Source organism: Perna viridis, chromosome 8 (assembly GCF_037379345.1).
Source record: "Perna viridis isolate PV_CMFRI_1.1 ecotype Kerala chromosome 8, ASM3737934v1, whole genome shotgun sequence".
Taxonomy (NCBI): Eukaryota; Metazoa; Mollusca; class Bivalvia; order Mytilida; family Mytilidae; genus Perna; species Perna viridis.
The window spans coordinates 25,250,176-25,264,654 of record NC_142452.1 but is presented as its reverse complement, the minus strand read 5'-3'; the positions used below and the strand labels follow the sequence as shown (position 1 = coordinate 25,264,654).

Below are 14,479 nucleotides of genomic sequence, written 5' to 3'. Positions count from 1 at the left end.
TTTGCTGTGTTAACATATATTCATTAATTGTAAATGATAATGGCGCAATACAAGACACTCAATATTTATATTACATATATCATTATTATTTCATAATTTTAATACCACATGTTTTAGCAACCATAAAAGTTATCTTAGAAACGCGTCTACATTATGTCAACTTGCCATATTGTAGTCGTGCAGTTAAAAAAAAGCGTAGGATTAAGTTATTATAGAGTTGACCTATTTTGAAGACTGAAAATTTATCTATTCACAGACTTGTTAGAAATTCAACTTTTGTACGCAACATAATCTGAAACATCTAGTGTCCTTAAACTTTTCGAAGAATATTAATGTCTTCTGAATACAAATAGTCGTGTAAGCACACCAAGACAAATGATCATGTATTTTCAAAAATCACACTTTCATTTTATTTGTAAGTTTCATGAATAACACGCAATACATGTATCTGGCAGTTCCGGTACATGTATGATACAGAATATAGCATCCACCGAAAGCACCAAAGGCCAGCAATGCGAAATATTCCGATCGAGACAGTTATCTCAGTGGTTGCAATGATTCATGCAACACGCACACACACACACACACACGCGCGCGCGCGTATACAGTCTTTATTGTCGTACGATATGTAACAACCAACCAAAAAATTAAATACAAGCTTACCAAGTAACCAGCCGATTTTTTCATGTTTTGAACTGTCCAGATCTAATAACTTAGTTCAAGGTTTCCACCATTTGAACCTTGCCGTTTTCGTGAAAAATCAAGATTTCATGCAAAAACAATGTGTTCCCTATTTTTAAGGAGATTGACATTCACTCGATAAACACATGGTTTGAGTATCGCTGTGTTATTAATAAGCTTCCATATTTGCTACGTAAACCATGTTACCAATGACTGTTGGCGTAAATATATTTTTTTTAATATTTGCACAATTGAAAGTACAAAAGAAAACACGTCGTTTATCATTATACTGATTCGGTTATTACGATGATATAGCAAAACTGAATAAAGTTACGAAAATAGACACGATAAATGATTTTTCTATCATTTTCTCCAACCCTCGTCAACCATGGAATGGGGAAGGTAGCATCACATCATGGCAAAAACAATGCCTATATTTAGAAATCTGACTTCCGCCAAAATCATGATTTAAGAATTGTCATATCTAATCGTTAGTCCTCTTTTGGCATGCTTCCGGTGTGCATTTCTGTATCAGCGGTTTCTGACATAGAAATCACGAACGATAACTCTAGTTATGATGGGGATCGTGACAACAAATAATCTTATCTGACAAATGAAAGATTAAATGTAAATAAAAATATTGACGTTTGTGTACACCTCTTTAAGGGTACGATACCACTGTAATCTTCCAGGTTCGAAAATAGTGCATGCAATGAATTTTGTGATTTGAAATGAGGAGGTTTATGCTGTGAAAGACCGTGAGTATTAAATAAAGCGTCAATTCTATTGATTATCAACTTAAAATACGAGCTCTTTTAGTTCACGATACAAGTATAAACTTTTTCGTTAAATTATCGAATTATTTCAAAGCACTTGGGTTAAACCGGTCCGACATTTGCTTTTATTTATGAATTGCACTTTGGATCATTCTTTTTAGAAATACTTAATCTCCTCCCCTTTTAATAATTTTTGTTTCATCTATTAACCATCGTGGGCCATTTTGTTGGCAACTTCTTAATTTCACTCTTTGATAAAACAATTTCAATTCAATTCAAATCTTTACCATATTAAAAGCTAAGTTTTAGTGACAAACATCTTTAAAATTCAACAAACCAAAATGCATGTTAAAAAACATTCCTCAGGGCGGACCCACGATTTCGGGTTGGAATGGGGGCGTAAATAGAATTAAAGGGCGTGAAGCGAAACGAATTGAAGGAAAAACAAATGCCCCTCGCCACCGACCCGATACATCCGAACTTGCTCCTATCATCTAGGACACTACCTGTTTCATTTCCTACCCCAGAAACTGTTAGCAGTCGATATGTCACCCTGGACCTTCTGTTGATATTTATCTCGGACCAATAATCGTTATTGCCCCACGAAGCCGTCTAATTTACTTGTTCATGTTCACCCTTCCCCTTTGACAAAACTGAATATTTGGTCCCTCCCCCTGGGTATTTGCAAAAAGAGAACGACAAACCCGAATCTATAGAGATTTTTGAAGGGGGGTTCTAGAAACAAGGTGTAACAATCTATTATTGATCAAGTGTTGTACTAAAATGCACGACGTTAACGCACCTAAACCCACCGAACTTATCCACCAAATGAGACAAGAAGACTTTAGAAGGTTTACATTCTCAGAGGGGTATAGTTCATATCAACAACCCTGCAACCCGATGATACGAAAACACACACTATATAAATTATCTTATCTCCGAAGTAAAGGGTAAAATATATGAACATTAAGTAATACTTAAGTCAACAATCAATCCATGGTAATGAAATTCCTGAGTTATTACTAAAACACGTCCCACTTTTTTTATTAGTCTCCATTATATGATAATTTTATAAATAGAGATATCAGGGCAGAAAGAAATTTAAAAGAAACCAAATAATATTTTACACGAAAAAATCCACTTCGTGAATGAAATTCATATCTAATCTAAGTGTTATAGAAGTAACAGAGTCATCCTTACAAAATTACAATATTTAAAGAGCTACAATTTGATTATATTGACGTGGTGGGGTTATAATGTAATTTGAAATGAAGAGGCATGATAAAAAAAATCTGAACAAAAATAAGGCTATAAAGAAAAAAGTGAAAAAGAAAGGATCTCTTATTTTCCTGAAATTTAATTGTACTTGTATATATTAAAAAGGCAGGAGAGAAAGAAATCATCCTAACCTCTAATAGATATATATAGTAGTTTCCCTAAGGCCACTCAAATTTCACTGAATCTATAGACATCCAAAAGGGGGACATTTGTTTTATTTTCTTTATTCATGCCCTTCAAATGTGATAAGGGTGCTTGTTATTTGATTTTCTTCATAGATAGTAAAATGAGTATGTGTTGTCCCACTACTCAATGAGTGGATGATTTATTGGAATTCCGTTGCAATTATCGTTGCTCCCACAGAAAGGGTTTCAATTTATATAGATAGGGCATACATAGTAAGCGATTTTTTTATGCTAACCGATGTCTTAGTTTCTTTTTTGTGGGACTTTTTTTACTATATGGACTGATAGAGCAAAATCTCGGGTTCCGCTGAATGGATTGATTTTAAATTGGTGTATGGTTTTACATAGATAAGGCATATGCAGTCCAATATCAACTTCCTGCATGGGTGGGGGTATATTCAGCACGAGAACCCCTGCAATTTCATATTTTATTTTAATTTTAATAACATGACAACAAAAAATAACAGTTTTGTACAGTTGAAAGAGTTGGACGAGGGCAGACATGACATACCGTATTCAAGACGTGACATTATTACCCGCTTTTATCCAGTAAATACTTACTATATTATATTAATAATTATTTTATTGTAAATTGTGTCTAATCCAAAATCATTTTGATTGAAGAATTTATTTTGCGTGTCGTTCACTGTAAGAAAATTGAAAAGCTGGAAATTAAAGGAGATAAAAAAAAAAAACTCCTTCTGGAAATTAAAGGAGATATAAAACTCCTCCTAAATACATAACGCAGTACCGCAATACCGCTTTACTGTGGCATGCAGTCGTTCCAGTTATTTAAAGCGAGATTTAAGTAGTAGTCTTTGTAAGAATCATGCAAATTCTGTGATACACCTTAAAAAAAGGCTACATATTTTTACTTTGGTTATTAAGTTGCTTTATAGGTCTATATAATGAAGTGCATAATTATTCGTTCCAATCTGTCTTGCTCTTAGTAGATAATCAACATGGAAAATCCAATTGTTTCTATTGTATTTTAGTGTCATTTACAAAGTTATGTCCCTTTATTTTAAATTCCACAGTACATTCTATGTAATTTATATCTGTTAAGAACAAGGGTTATATGAAAAGCCACATGTTAATTTCTGTTTACTAAAACGTTTTAAACAAAATATATCAACCGTGAATCACATTTTGCATGACTCTTAGCTGGAGTTCTGCCTAAGACCTTACATGGTAAAACAAAACCAACAAAATAAAACCAAAAACAACCAAAAACAACAAGATCAACAACAATATTATAACAAAACAAAACAAAGAAAAAAATGTCTCGCTATGAAAAAGCTCTTTACCTAAATGTACATGTTTTATAATTTAAATTTATATGATTCAAGATTCGTATTCAAATTATTCATATGTAACTTTAAATATAACAGTAATCCTTTTCCTTGTGTTGTAGGTAATGTTTGGCGATAGACTACACCTGTACCCAATAATACTGACCATCTACATTCCAGTAACATTTACCATCACGTAAGTAGTCCTAAAAACTTTTGAGTTATGTATACGTTACACAGTCCAAAGTTTCAATAAAATATACACACGTATATTATACTAGTAGCTAGACTTCTACTTAAAGGATTTGAAGAGCTATGTAGGTAGAATTCCATTACCGATATTTCATAATTGTGTGATCTTGTGGACACATATTTTAAAGTTTGAATATTTTATCTTAATCTATAAATACATATCTGGCTAGGATATATTATAGTGAAGGTGGTAAAATGTACACATGTACCGGTTCAATGCAAGCTTTCTGAAAATTGAATGTGTATCAATTGGTAAAAGTTTCCGACATTGATTCTTTGACTGAAAACTGCAATGGTAACTTACGAAGAAAACATTTTGAAGGAAAAATAAAATGGTTTTTAAATGTAACGACATGACCAGTGTTGTTGCTGACAGAAGTGGATGACAAGCAATTGTGTAAGTGGTCGAACATAGAACAAAATAATAGGCCAAAATTTACAACAAACGACGTCCAAGCTCATTAATTTACACAGTCCCATTATTGCCCATGTTCTGTTGCCATTTTGATGATGTTTACCGGGAAACTGGTATGATCTTAATCCAACATGTAAGACTGAGGGAATATTAAGATCATTATCATTTTCTATTGTCATCCATCTTATAATACAAGCAAAAACAAACACATAATTGCCATACTCCCATAGATAATTGTATCATCATCTAATTTACATATACTTTATTGAAACTGGGTATAATTTTCGCTGAATTTGTTCGTACATAGAAATGCATTATACATGCTCTGATCGAGCTTTCATTACTATGATTGACTGTAAATCCCTTACAACCAAATCTCCTTTCTGGGCCAAATTACTTTTTCCATCTAAGTAATAATGAACTCATAGTTCCTATTAGTAAAAAAAAACAAACAAACAAAAGACTAACATAGGGCAAACTAAAATGCTTGCATATAACCAAATTTTCTCAGGCTGTATTTAAAAATGGTCTACCTTTCCTTGCACATTCTAGATTTCATACGGGGAAAAAGTATGAAAAAGAGGAGAGGATCTGACATGTCAGCTTCTGGTAGAAAAAAAAACAACTTTTCTTGCATTTATTTCACGTACAATGTGCATATAAAATGCGCTGCTTTGTTTTTGTCTTTCAAGATACATTTTAGCAGTAACAAGTGGCCATGTTCAACCAGCATTTCCATACATTAGGTATGTAAATATTTCAGTCTCTTCAGACATATAATAAAACCTATTTAAACACATCACAAGACCGCAAAACACATCACAAGACAGCAAAACACATCACAAGACCGCTAAACACATCACAAGACAGCAATACACATCATAAGACCGCAAAACACATCACAAAACATATCACAAGACCGCTAAACACATCACAAGACCGCAAAACACATCAAAAGACCGCAAAACACATCAAAAGACCGCAAAGCACATCACAAAAAAGCAAAATACAACTTAACATCACACACAAAAAGGACCGCAACACCTGCAAAAATGAGAAGAAAAAATAAGAAACAACGAGTATTTACTATTTTATAAAGGTTTATACGATGGTGCATTTGTTGCGTTTCACCATATCTGGTTTTTTTCGATTGATTGTATCGTGAAAAAAATGTTCATTTTGTTTTTATATTGATCGGGAACAGATTAACTTAATAAGTATAAATATCATGTTCAATTACCTAGATCATCAATTGTGAAAAAACTATAATATACCATTGGCAAAAAGATACCCAAAGTAACGGAAGATTAAAAAAATGAGATTGAAAATACCTTATATTATTATTTCAACAATATTTTGAATATGTTATATTCCAACGAATTGGATTCACTTGCATGTAATTTTACTTTCAGTGATACCGGAACAACGCCACCAGAAAGCTGTGTTTTTGGTCAACTTTTGAATGTAGGAGCTGTCATAGGTAGGTTTGTAGAAATATTTTGTGCATGTACCTAAGCATTCAACGATAACTGAGTATTATAGTGATATACTCATACTCACATTCAGATTTGAATTTTTTTCTTTCTAAAGAGTAAGCCTTAAAGTTCACTGACTTATGTCATGACAAAATCACTGTTATTACATAACTTTGAAAGAGTAATCAATGGAACCAAGGTTATAGCGGTAATCAAAGAGTAATCAGTGGAACCAAGGTTATAGCGGTAATGAAAGAGTAATCAAGGGAACCAAGGTTATAGCGGTAATCAAAAGAATGTAATCCAGGGACAAAGACCAGACATGGAAAACAGACATACTCAACAAATAACATAAAGTAACTAAAATCATACATACAAAGTAACAAAAGCAAATGAGCAACTCGGACTCCACTAAAAACTGGGAGCATAGACCAGGTGCACCGGTAGGGTAAGCGTCCTCTGCTTTTCTAGAAACATCCACCGAGCTGCTCATAAAAAGTCAAATCCGGGGTAGACTAACGAGGAAAGGAAAACTATGACCCGTTGAATAAATCAGTTTTCATGGTGCAAATATTTGAAATATGAATAAAAAACGTTCTACATAGTTACATCGTTTTAAATCATACGATATAAAACTGCATCTTATAAAGCGACTAAATAATTTTATGATTAAAACATGAATGTAAACTCTATAATAATACCATTTTATAATAAACCCATATTCATTCGTTGTAGTAGATTTGACAGATTCAACTCTCAATACTATTAATCACTCGTGCATTCCTTTTCAGTTTTGATAGTGTTCTATATACGGTATCGCCAAATAGAGACACATTATGAAGGCTCTGGCAGGACTAAATTACTAAAATGTAATACTGTAACATTTGTTATGGGCATTAGCGCTGCATTTGGCATCAGTTTGGTTGGAAATTTTCAGGTAAGCAACGGATCGACGGACATTTAGCGATTTATTTTGTGTACAATAATTTTCAAGGCAAATAAGTTTGTTAAATTTCCTACCATGATTTGAATCTCCTGCATAGAAATACATTCGTTATTTCACATCTTTTTGTGCCTATCCAATATTCAGTAATAAAACCACTTCATTTCTCTGTATGTATGAATAGGATTTTTTATCGGTAATGTTCGAACGCCAAGTATTTGTTTTTCTCTCTAGAAAACGATAGACGTTATCAATTGAGCGGAATTATATGTTACAAACCAGTTATATAATGATTACATAGATCTGTCTTTAAAAATACTTGACTTTTTCATTTGAAGGAAACAAAAGTGATACTCCGTAATAAAACCACATCTTTTCGCTGTAGAGTCAGTGCAAATGTATGCACCGGATTTTTTATCAGTCATTGCTCGAACACTAAGTATTTTTTTCATCTATTACTAGAAAACTACACGTGATCAATATAGCGGAACGATATGGACACTGGTTATAAGAACTGCGGAGGAATCTGTCTTTCAAACTACTTGGTTTTTTATTTGTAGGAAACAAATGTGGTAGTGATTCATCTTATTGGAGCCATGCTTGCATTCTTAGTAGGGAGCATTTACTGTTGGATCCAGACAGGGATGTCGTATAAAATGTTGGACCTTCCAGGGAATTCTATAATCATTTGTAGAATAAGAACAATTATTAGTTTCTTAGCTGGCATATTTATCATAATGTGTATCCTTTGAAATCACACACACACACTCACTTATACAAACATCCACTTTAACTTTTTATAATCTTTTTTGTACACTACACATAAATAGGTTTGTTGTCTTTCCACCTTCCACGGTGGACGTAAAAGTATACACAATACAAACTGTCCAATAATCCCGACCACAAGCTATGCATATTTCAATGCCTGGTTATAAGATATTTTTTTTTGTTATAAAGTAAGTGGTATTTCATTTTGAGAGTTGGAATTTTGACACACACATGTTGTAGTTGGAAAAATAGCTTTTTCAACCACTGGCAATTTCAAAATGTGTCCTGAGCAATGTTTGTTACTTCCTGTTTCCGTTTCCCCAACCGCCTCTGCAATTGACTTTGTAGGTAGTTACACACTTTGCTAAGAACTTTTTTTCTTATCACCGCAGTATTCATATTTCCCAGTCTGTCACAGTCAAAAGCTCCAAACTGGGTAAACGTTACAGATTTGAATTATTGGAAGCCTGGGGCACCGGTAAGTGGTTTAAATATGTCTTAGATTATAGCTTATATGTGGAGTGCACGTTTAAAAATGAAATTCGGTTTAAATCAGGTTTACCACAATGATGGTTCAAGTAGAAACGATTATCCACACAATATTCTTCCAAATTATTATTAGGATGACATAGATGTATTTTAAATACATTTTGATGATTGTGTCAGAGACTTCAGACATTATTATGGTCGAAATTCCACTTGAAATTAGATAAAAATAACCGAAACTGGTGAAAATGTTGCGTCTACACCATGCCCTATTGATAATGCCTCATAAATTGGTTACTCTAGGTACCTGGTACTCCAAATACAAAAAGTGCACTCTGTCTCCAGAGATCGAACCGGAAACATCCTCATCCCTTTAATTAACACAAAAATAATCAGTTGCACTTTCATTTTCACTTTTATATGCTTACATGGTAACAAAGAAGGAATTATTCTTATATTTTCTACAATTAATTAAAGCTTATCTTGAATGATATAAAAAAATCCACATCATCAAACTAGTTGTTTGTTGTAAATGAAAAATCGGTAATCCTATAGAAAAGGGAGAACAACTAAACAAATATAAGACAAGACAAAACAAAGCAACAAGAAAGAAATTGAAACAAAACATATTTCAAACGAGTCAGTAGACCAGGTCATCGCTTTCCAGTTGACTTCTGACAAATATTCTCTTCAGTTGTTACAAATTATTCAGAATGCTTAGGTCTGTTCAACTCCACATAAGCATGCAATCTTATCAATAAATGCTACGAATAGCTCTAAACCGAGGGTAAAATTTCATAAGGAGCTTCTCTCGTAGAGGAGAAAGTCTTTATGATATTGTACCCTTTTTTTTAGACTGAGTGAGTTACGGTTTTTTAAATGTTCTTGACTAACCTGTCGAGGGTCGCACGGACGGATTGTTTTAGGCTGAGTAAGGGTTTTTTTTTAACGTACTTGACTACCCTGTCGGGTCTCGCACGGACGGATTGTTTTAGACTGTGGTTAAATAGCTATTTGAATGATTTCAGGCACTGTATTTTTCTTCCACTTTGCAAACATTGAAATACAGTTATCTCTCTTTGGCCAACCGTTACCCATTCATGTATTGGTGTATGCCCTCATCGGCGCTTTAATTAGGATAAATAAATGAATGAGTGTTTTTATTAATTATAGGGTTACAGTCTACGATTAATGGGGACAATATCGGAATGGCTGCTTGCATTCTCAACAGTGTTTTTTATGTTGACGTTTCACACCGAATTCAAATTATGGAGAATATATACACCAGAGTGTGCACGTAAATTGAAAAATTCATCATCGAACAACTATACGGTAACACAAAGTCAAGGGGCATTACCTTAATAGGCTAAGACGGCACATTTTGTATTTTTTAGAATATTTTTTAAGTGTTTATAATAAATTCTGGTTTGTTCAAAAGTGTTAGTATTATTCTTCAGTATTTAATCAAGTGTATATTCCTATCGTACATATTGGATCATTCGTGTATATTTTTCGCTTCTTAGAAATATGGCGTCCGGTAGGGTTGTTCTCAGTTATTTCATATGATTAGAACAGCATCTGTTCCTGCTAAGAGGAAGAGGGTCTGGAAGCGTAACTAAGGAACGGGAATCAATTATCAACAGCATGGCCTATATGTTTTTTTATGACTTTTTCACATTTTACGACGGAAATTTTGAAGAGTAAGCAACAGCGAGGGAAGTGTGTATAAACAGCTTCTCTTACAAATATTTATGCTAGATAATGAAGTTCCATCCATCATCCAAATAAATGACAGTAGAAGTAGGATGGTGTTGTATACAAAGTTCTAAAGGGTCAGCCTGACCTGTTTTTATCACTTACTGTATTATCGTGCACATGCAATGTATGTCTTTATAGAGAAAAAAAATCAGACAGGATGTGATTCATGTATGTCAAAAGCCCATCAAATTTACTTTAGCAGCTACATATCATGTGACCAGTCTAGTTCCATCTTTTTCATAAGTTTGTCATTGAGTTGTCGTGGTTGTATTTTTGAGATAAAGAGTACACAGTTTGTATGGTAAATTGGTTGTTGGAAAGTTATTGGTCTTGATGTGGTTGATTTCAGCTTGAGATGAACTTTTTGTTTTCTTCAAAGGACAGATCTATATATAGAAATGACTCTGACGGTTACGTTTAACTATAGCGTATGTAGGTCGAGAAATCGTCTTTTGTTTTGTAGAGTTCTCCATACTTAACCGCTTTAATTGACATTGTCAGAATTTACCGGGATTGTTAGTTTTAATTATTCATCGGTGACGAAAAAGTTAGTTAGAATCGTTGTTATCTTAATGGACTTGACATAGTATTAAACGTGCCAAGTTAAGCACCATTCCTGTTCCAAAATCTAGTGATATATATATATACTTCATAAAGATTTATAAATTCAAACATCGAGTATGGTGTTTCATAAGTTCATAATACAACTCTTCAAATTTCCTTAATGTATGCCAGTAGGAATCTTTTCATTAGTAGCCAAGTCAATGAAACCATCAGGAGAAAGCAATTTAACATACTGGAATCCTTCGGTCAAGGTAAGAAATACTTTGATATGTTATGTATGAAAGTAATTATTATAGATAAAAATCACCACTAGTATAAAATAGAAAGTTTTGTTATTTGGCCATTTTGGTCTTTATAGCTTCCACCATTTTCTGCAATATATGCATTGATTAAGGAGTGCTCGATTTTTGTATTTTCAAACCATAGATAATTGAATTTCTGGATTTTTAGGAGTTTTGAAATTTCACGACGCGTGTCAACAATTAAAGATAAAAGTATTAAAGTACAGTAACAGTGTATGCAATTAATCTGTTTTAGTTTATACGTCCGTGTGCACATTTTTTTCAAATATTTTACAAAGATCTCGACAATTAAAAAACCCTGTTTTTTTTAAAGCTGTCCATGTTAAAACCAGGCAGACCCTATGATATGGTTGGTACAGGATAAAATGTGTCCCACTTAATATTTTGTTTCAATGTAATGTTTATATCATATGTACGTCAAAGAGTAAAAAGATTTTTTTAAATGATAATGGATGGCTTGGAAAACGATTTTAAATTTCCCCAACAATGCAACCAAATTTTTGTACAAAAGTAGAGTTACCTCCCCTTTTCAATGAAATTTCAAAGTAATTTGTTTTCTCTTTAACCGTTGCAGTTAAACAAAATGCAACATTCAACTTCGAGAAAGGATGCATATATGATATGAAATGGATAAAAAAAATGTTTGAAAACAAAATTTGTCATGTGCAACCCACCGTCTGGTTTTTGCATGGACAACATGATTTTCTTAAAACGGAAAATAATAAAAAGGCAAGTCATTGACGATAGTATCCAACCAAGGCGAAAGTATTTGTCAATGCCAGTACGTGTTCGCTCCGAGTGCCGGTGTTGAAGGTTCGATCCCTATCGCTATTCTCGAGGCATATAAGAACATTGGTTTCTAGGTCCGACTAATGTGTCCGAGTATAATGACTTGTTTATTTGCGAGCGGTTGCTTCTGTGTATCGGGCTATTACAAGCAGGGCATTTCTACCTGTCTGTTTGTCTGTCTGAATTCATCTATCTATCTTTGCTTGTAAGTGCAATGCTATCTGTACGCTTTAAACCAACAAAAAGGTCTACAAACTGACGATACATTGATTGTATTTCTATTCAGATTTAACCATTCACTGTGTGAAATTTTTATACATTTATTACAAGGATAAAACAAAAGAGGTTCCGAAAAAAGCCATTAAATAGTGTTTCATGGTATTATTTGCTTATTTGTGTACTGCAAATTTACCCAAAATTGACAAAATTTTCCACGGTAAGTGGTGCGGGCTTTCCAGTCGCCGAAATTCTGTCCCTAGATTTGCTACTGTTTTATTCTTTGCAATTTCAGGGCTATGGATTTAGAATAACATCAACCGTATCAGAATGGTTAGTTGCTGTTTCTATTGGAGTTTTTCTATTGACGTTCTTCCCTGAATTTAAATGTTTTGAAATAAAAAAACCTATGTGCAATATAAATAACGGCTGTTTGAACACAAAACAAATAGAGCGTTCAGGAGGGGCTTTACCCTCATAAAAGAAGTTGCAGAGGTGTACATGTAACACTGCGAATTACTTTTTCTATTTTTGCAATAAAAATGTCTTTCAAGTGTGCAGACTTTGCTTTTAAACATGGTCAGAAAATGTATTACTTTCACATATAAAATAATACGTGCAAACTTAAATGTAAATCACACAGAAAACCGATACAGTAAGTATATGTAATAAATATAAAAAAATAAACTCGGAATCATTACCAAATCAGATAGTTAAAACTTGATTGTTCCTTCACATCGATATGCTAAAGAATATAAGAAGCATTTATTTCTGCCAGTTATAGAATTTAGAGTTATCACCCCTCTGTAAAAAGGACATACTATAAGTTCTTAAGGTAGATCATACCTATTACACTGACCATTCTTTTCTGTCATCTTACAAAATCATACAGACATATATAGTTCCTATTATTTAATAGTGTTTGAAATGATGTAAAAATAATTTACTTAAATTATTTCAAATGATTTCTTACGAAAAAAAATTAGAATGGTAAAATTAAAAAGCATCTTTCAAGTGGAGATAATTGGCGAGAAAACTTTTTCCAAAGGGGGGGGAAATTGGCGGGAAAATGTTATAGTGAAATGCATAGGGAATTTAGTTTTTTAATATTGCAAGAAAAAGATTTCGGTGACCCCTAATATTCGTTTTGAAATATGAATTAATGTTAGTTAAGTGTTCTTGATATAAAGTAATAAGATATTGTATCTACCATTTTTTTTAGAAGTTTGCGAAATGTGGAAATTCCCTACAGAATCCATATAAAATGTAGTAAAATATTGTCCTTTCTTTAAGGCTCAGTTATCTCAAAATAAAGTTCGGACACTATGTTTTTATATTAAAATTCTAAAGTATGTTCATTCAGGAGCATCTTAAGAAAAACTAGGAAAATGTATCAACTAGAAATATTAGGTATGATCTAACTTCAGACAGGTGTACTGAGATGCTGCACTGGATCCAAACCAACAATTCTACTTACAGAACCTAGTTAAAGACGCTCGTGCAATACCGGTAAAGGGTATCATCAAGGTCATTGAAAACGTCAGAAGTAGAAATTTCGGATTGTAAAACATTTCATATTTATTTAAGAATTGGTTATGATAAAAAATTTGTCTATTGAAAAATAACATACATTCCATGTACATGTTGTTTATTGCGCGAAGTGCAATAAACAAAATATGCACATGGAAAATTTACATTATTTTTCAATAGACAAATTTTTTTTCATAGCCAATTCTTATAAGTTAATTTTAAAACATATTTTTATCTTTGAACATGAGAAAAGTAGCTCTGAATTTAACTGAATAGGGGTGTGTCTATATTTTTTATTCATTGAGATTGTTTTAACCAATCAGATTACAGTATTTATCTCAAATTAATTTATTAAATTTTATAATGGAAGAGTGGGATGAGAATAAGTATCTGTTTATGTAAGAATCAGGCAATGTGTGGCACATTATTTTTTTTTAATTTGGTCTTTTTTGCCTCGAATATATTCAATATATCTGGAAAACAATTAAAACATATTTAAATTTACTCTGAACCATTTGTGACATGAATAGTTCTTGACTGCTTATATAAGAATTTTCCTGCCATTTTCCATCTGCTTTTCAACTGAATTTGACCTAACAATATCTGAAACAAGCAAACATTACAAACACTTTGGTTTTTTTTAGGTTATGAGGTATAAATACTTTGATAATGCAATAAACTTTCAGCGTTTTTTTTTCATGTACCACACCTTCTACACATTTTGGCTAATTCTTAAACAGAAAAGTAACATATTTTTTAAATTAGTTGT

General features: G+C 32.8%; 1 protein-coding gene across 2 annotated transcripts; it reads left to right on the top strand.

The window, feature by feature from the left end:
- Positions 1-1,282: 1,282 nt before the first annotated feature.
- On the top strand, positions 1,283-12,734 carry LOC148609969 (DNA damage-regulated autophagy modulator protein 1-like). Of its 2 annotated transcripts, none has more exons than XM_088541624.1 (8): positions 1,283-1,439; positions 4,335-4,408; positions 5,572-5,625; positions 6,292-6,359; positions 7,146-7,291; positions 7,858-8,038; positions 11,045-11,124; positions 12,476-12,734. In XM_088541624.1, exons 2-8 carry the CDS (start codon positions 4,338-4,340, stop codon positions 12,659-12,661), a joined length of 786 nt encoding a protein of 261 aa, XP_088397750.1. In that variant the 5' UTR covers positions 1,283-1,439; positions 4,335-4,337; the 3' UTR covers positions 12,662-12,734. The 2 variants fall into 2 exon arrangements, with proteins under 2 accessions (XP_088397750.1, XP_088397749.1); XM_088541623.1 differs by lacking the exons at positions 11,045-11,124; positions 12,476-12,734 and adding exons at positions 8,458-8,543; positions 9,725-9,988.
- The last annotated feature ends 1,745 nt before the right edge of the window (positions 12,735-14,479 follow it).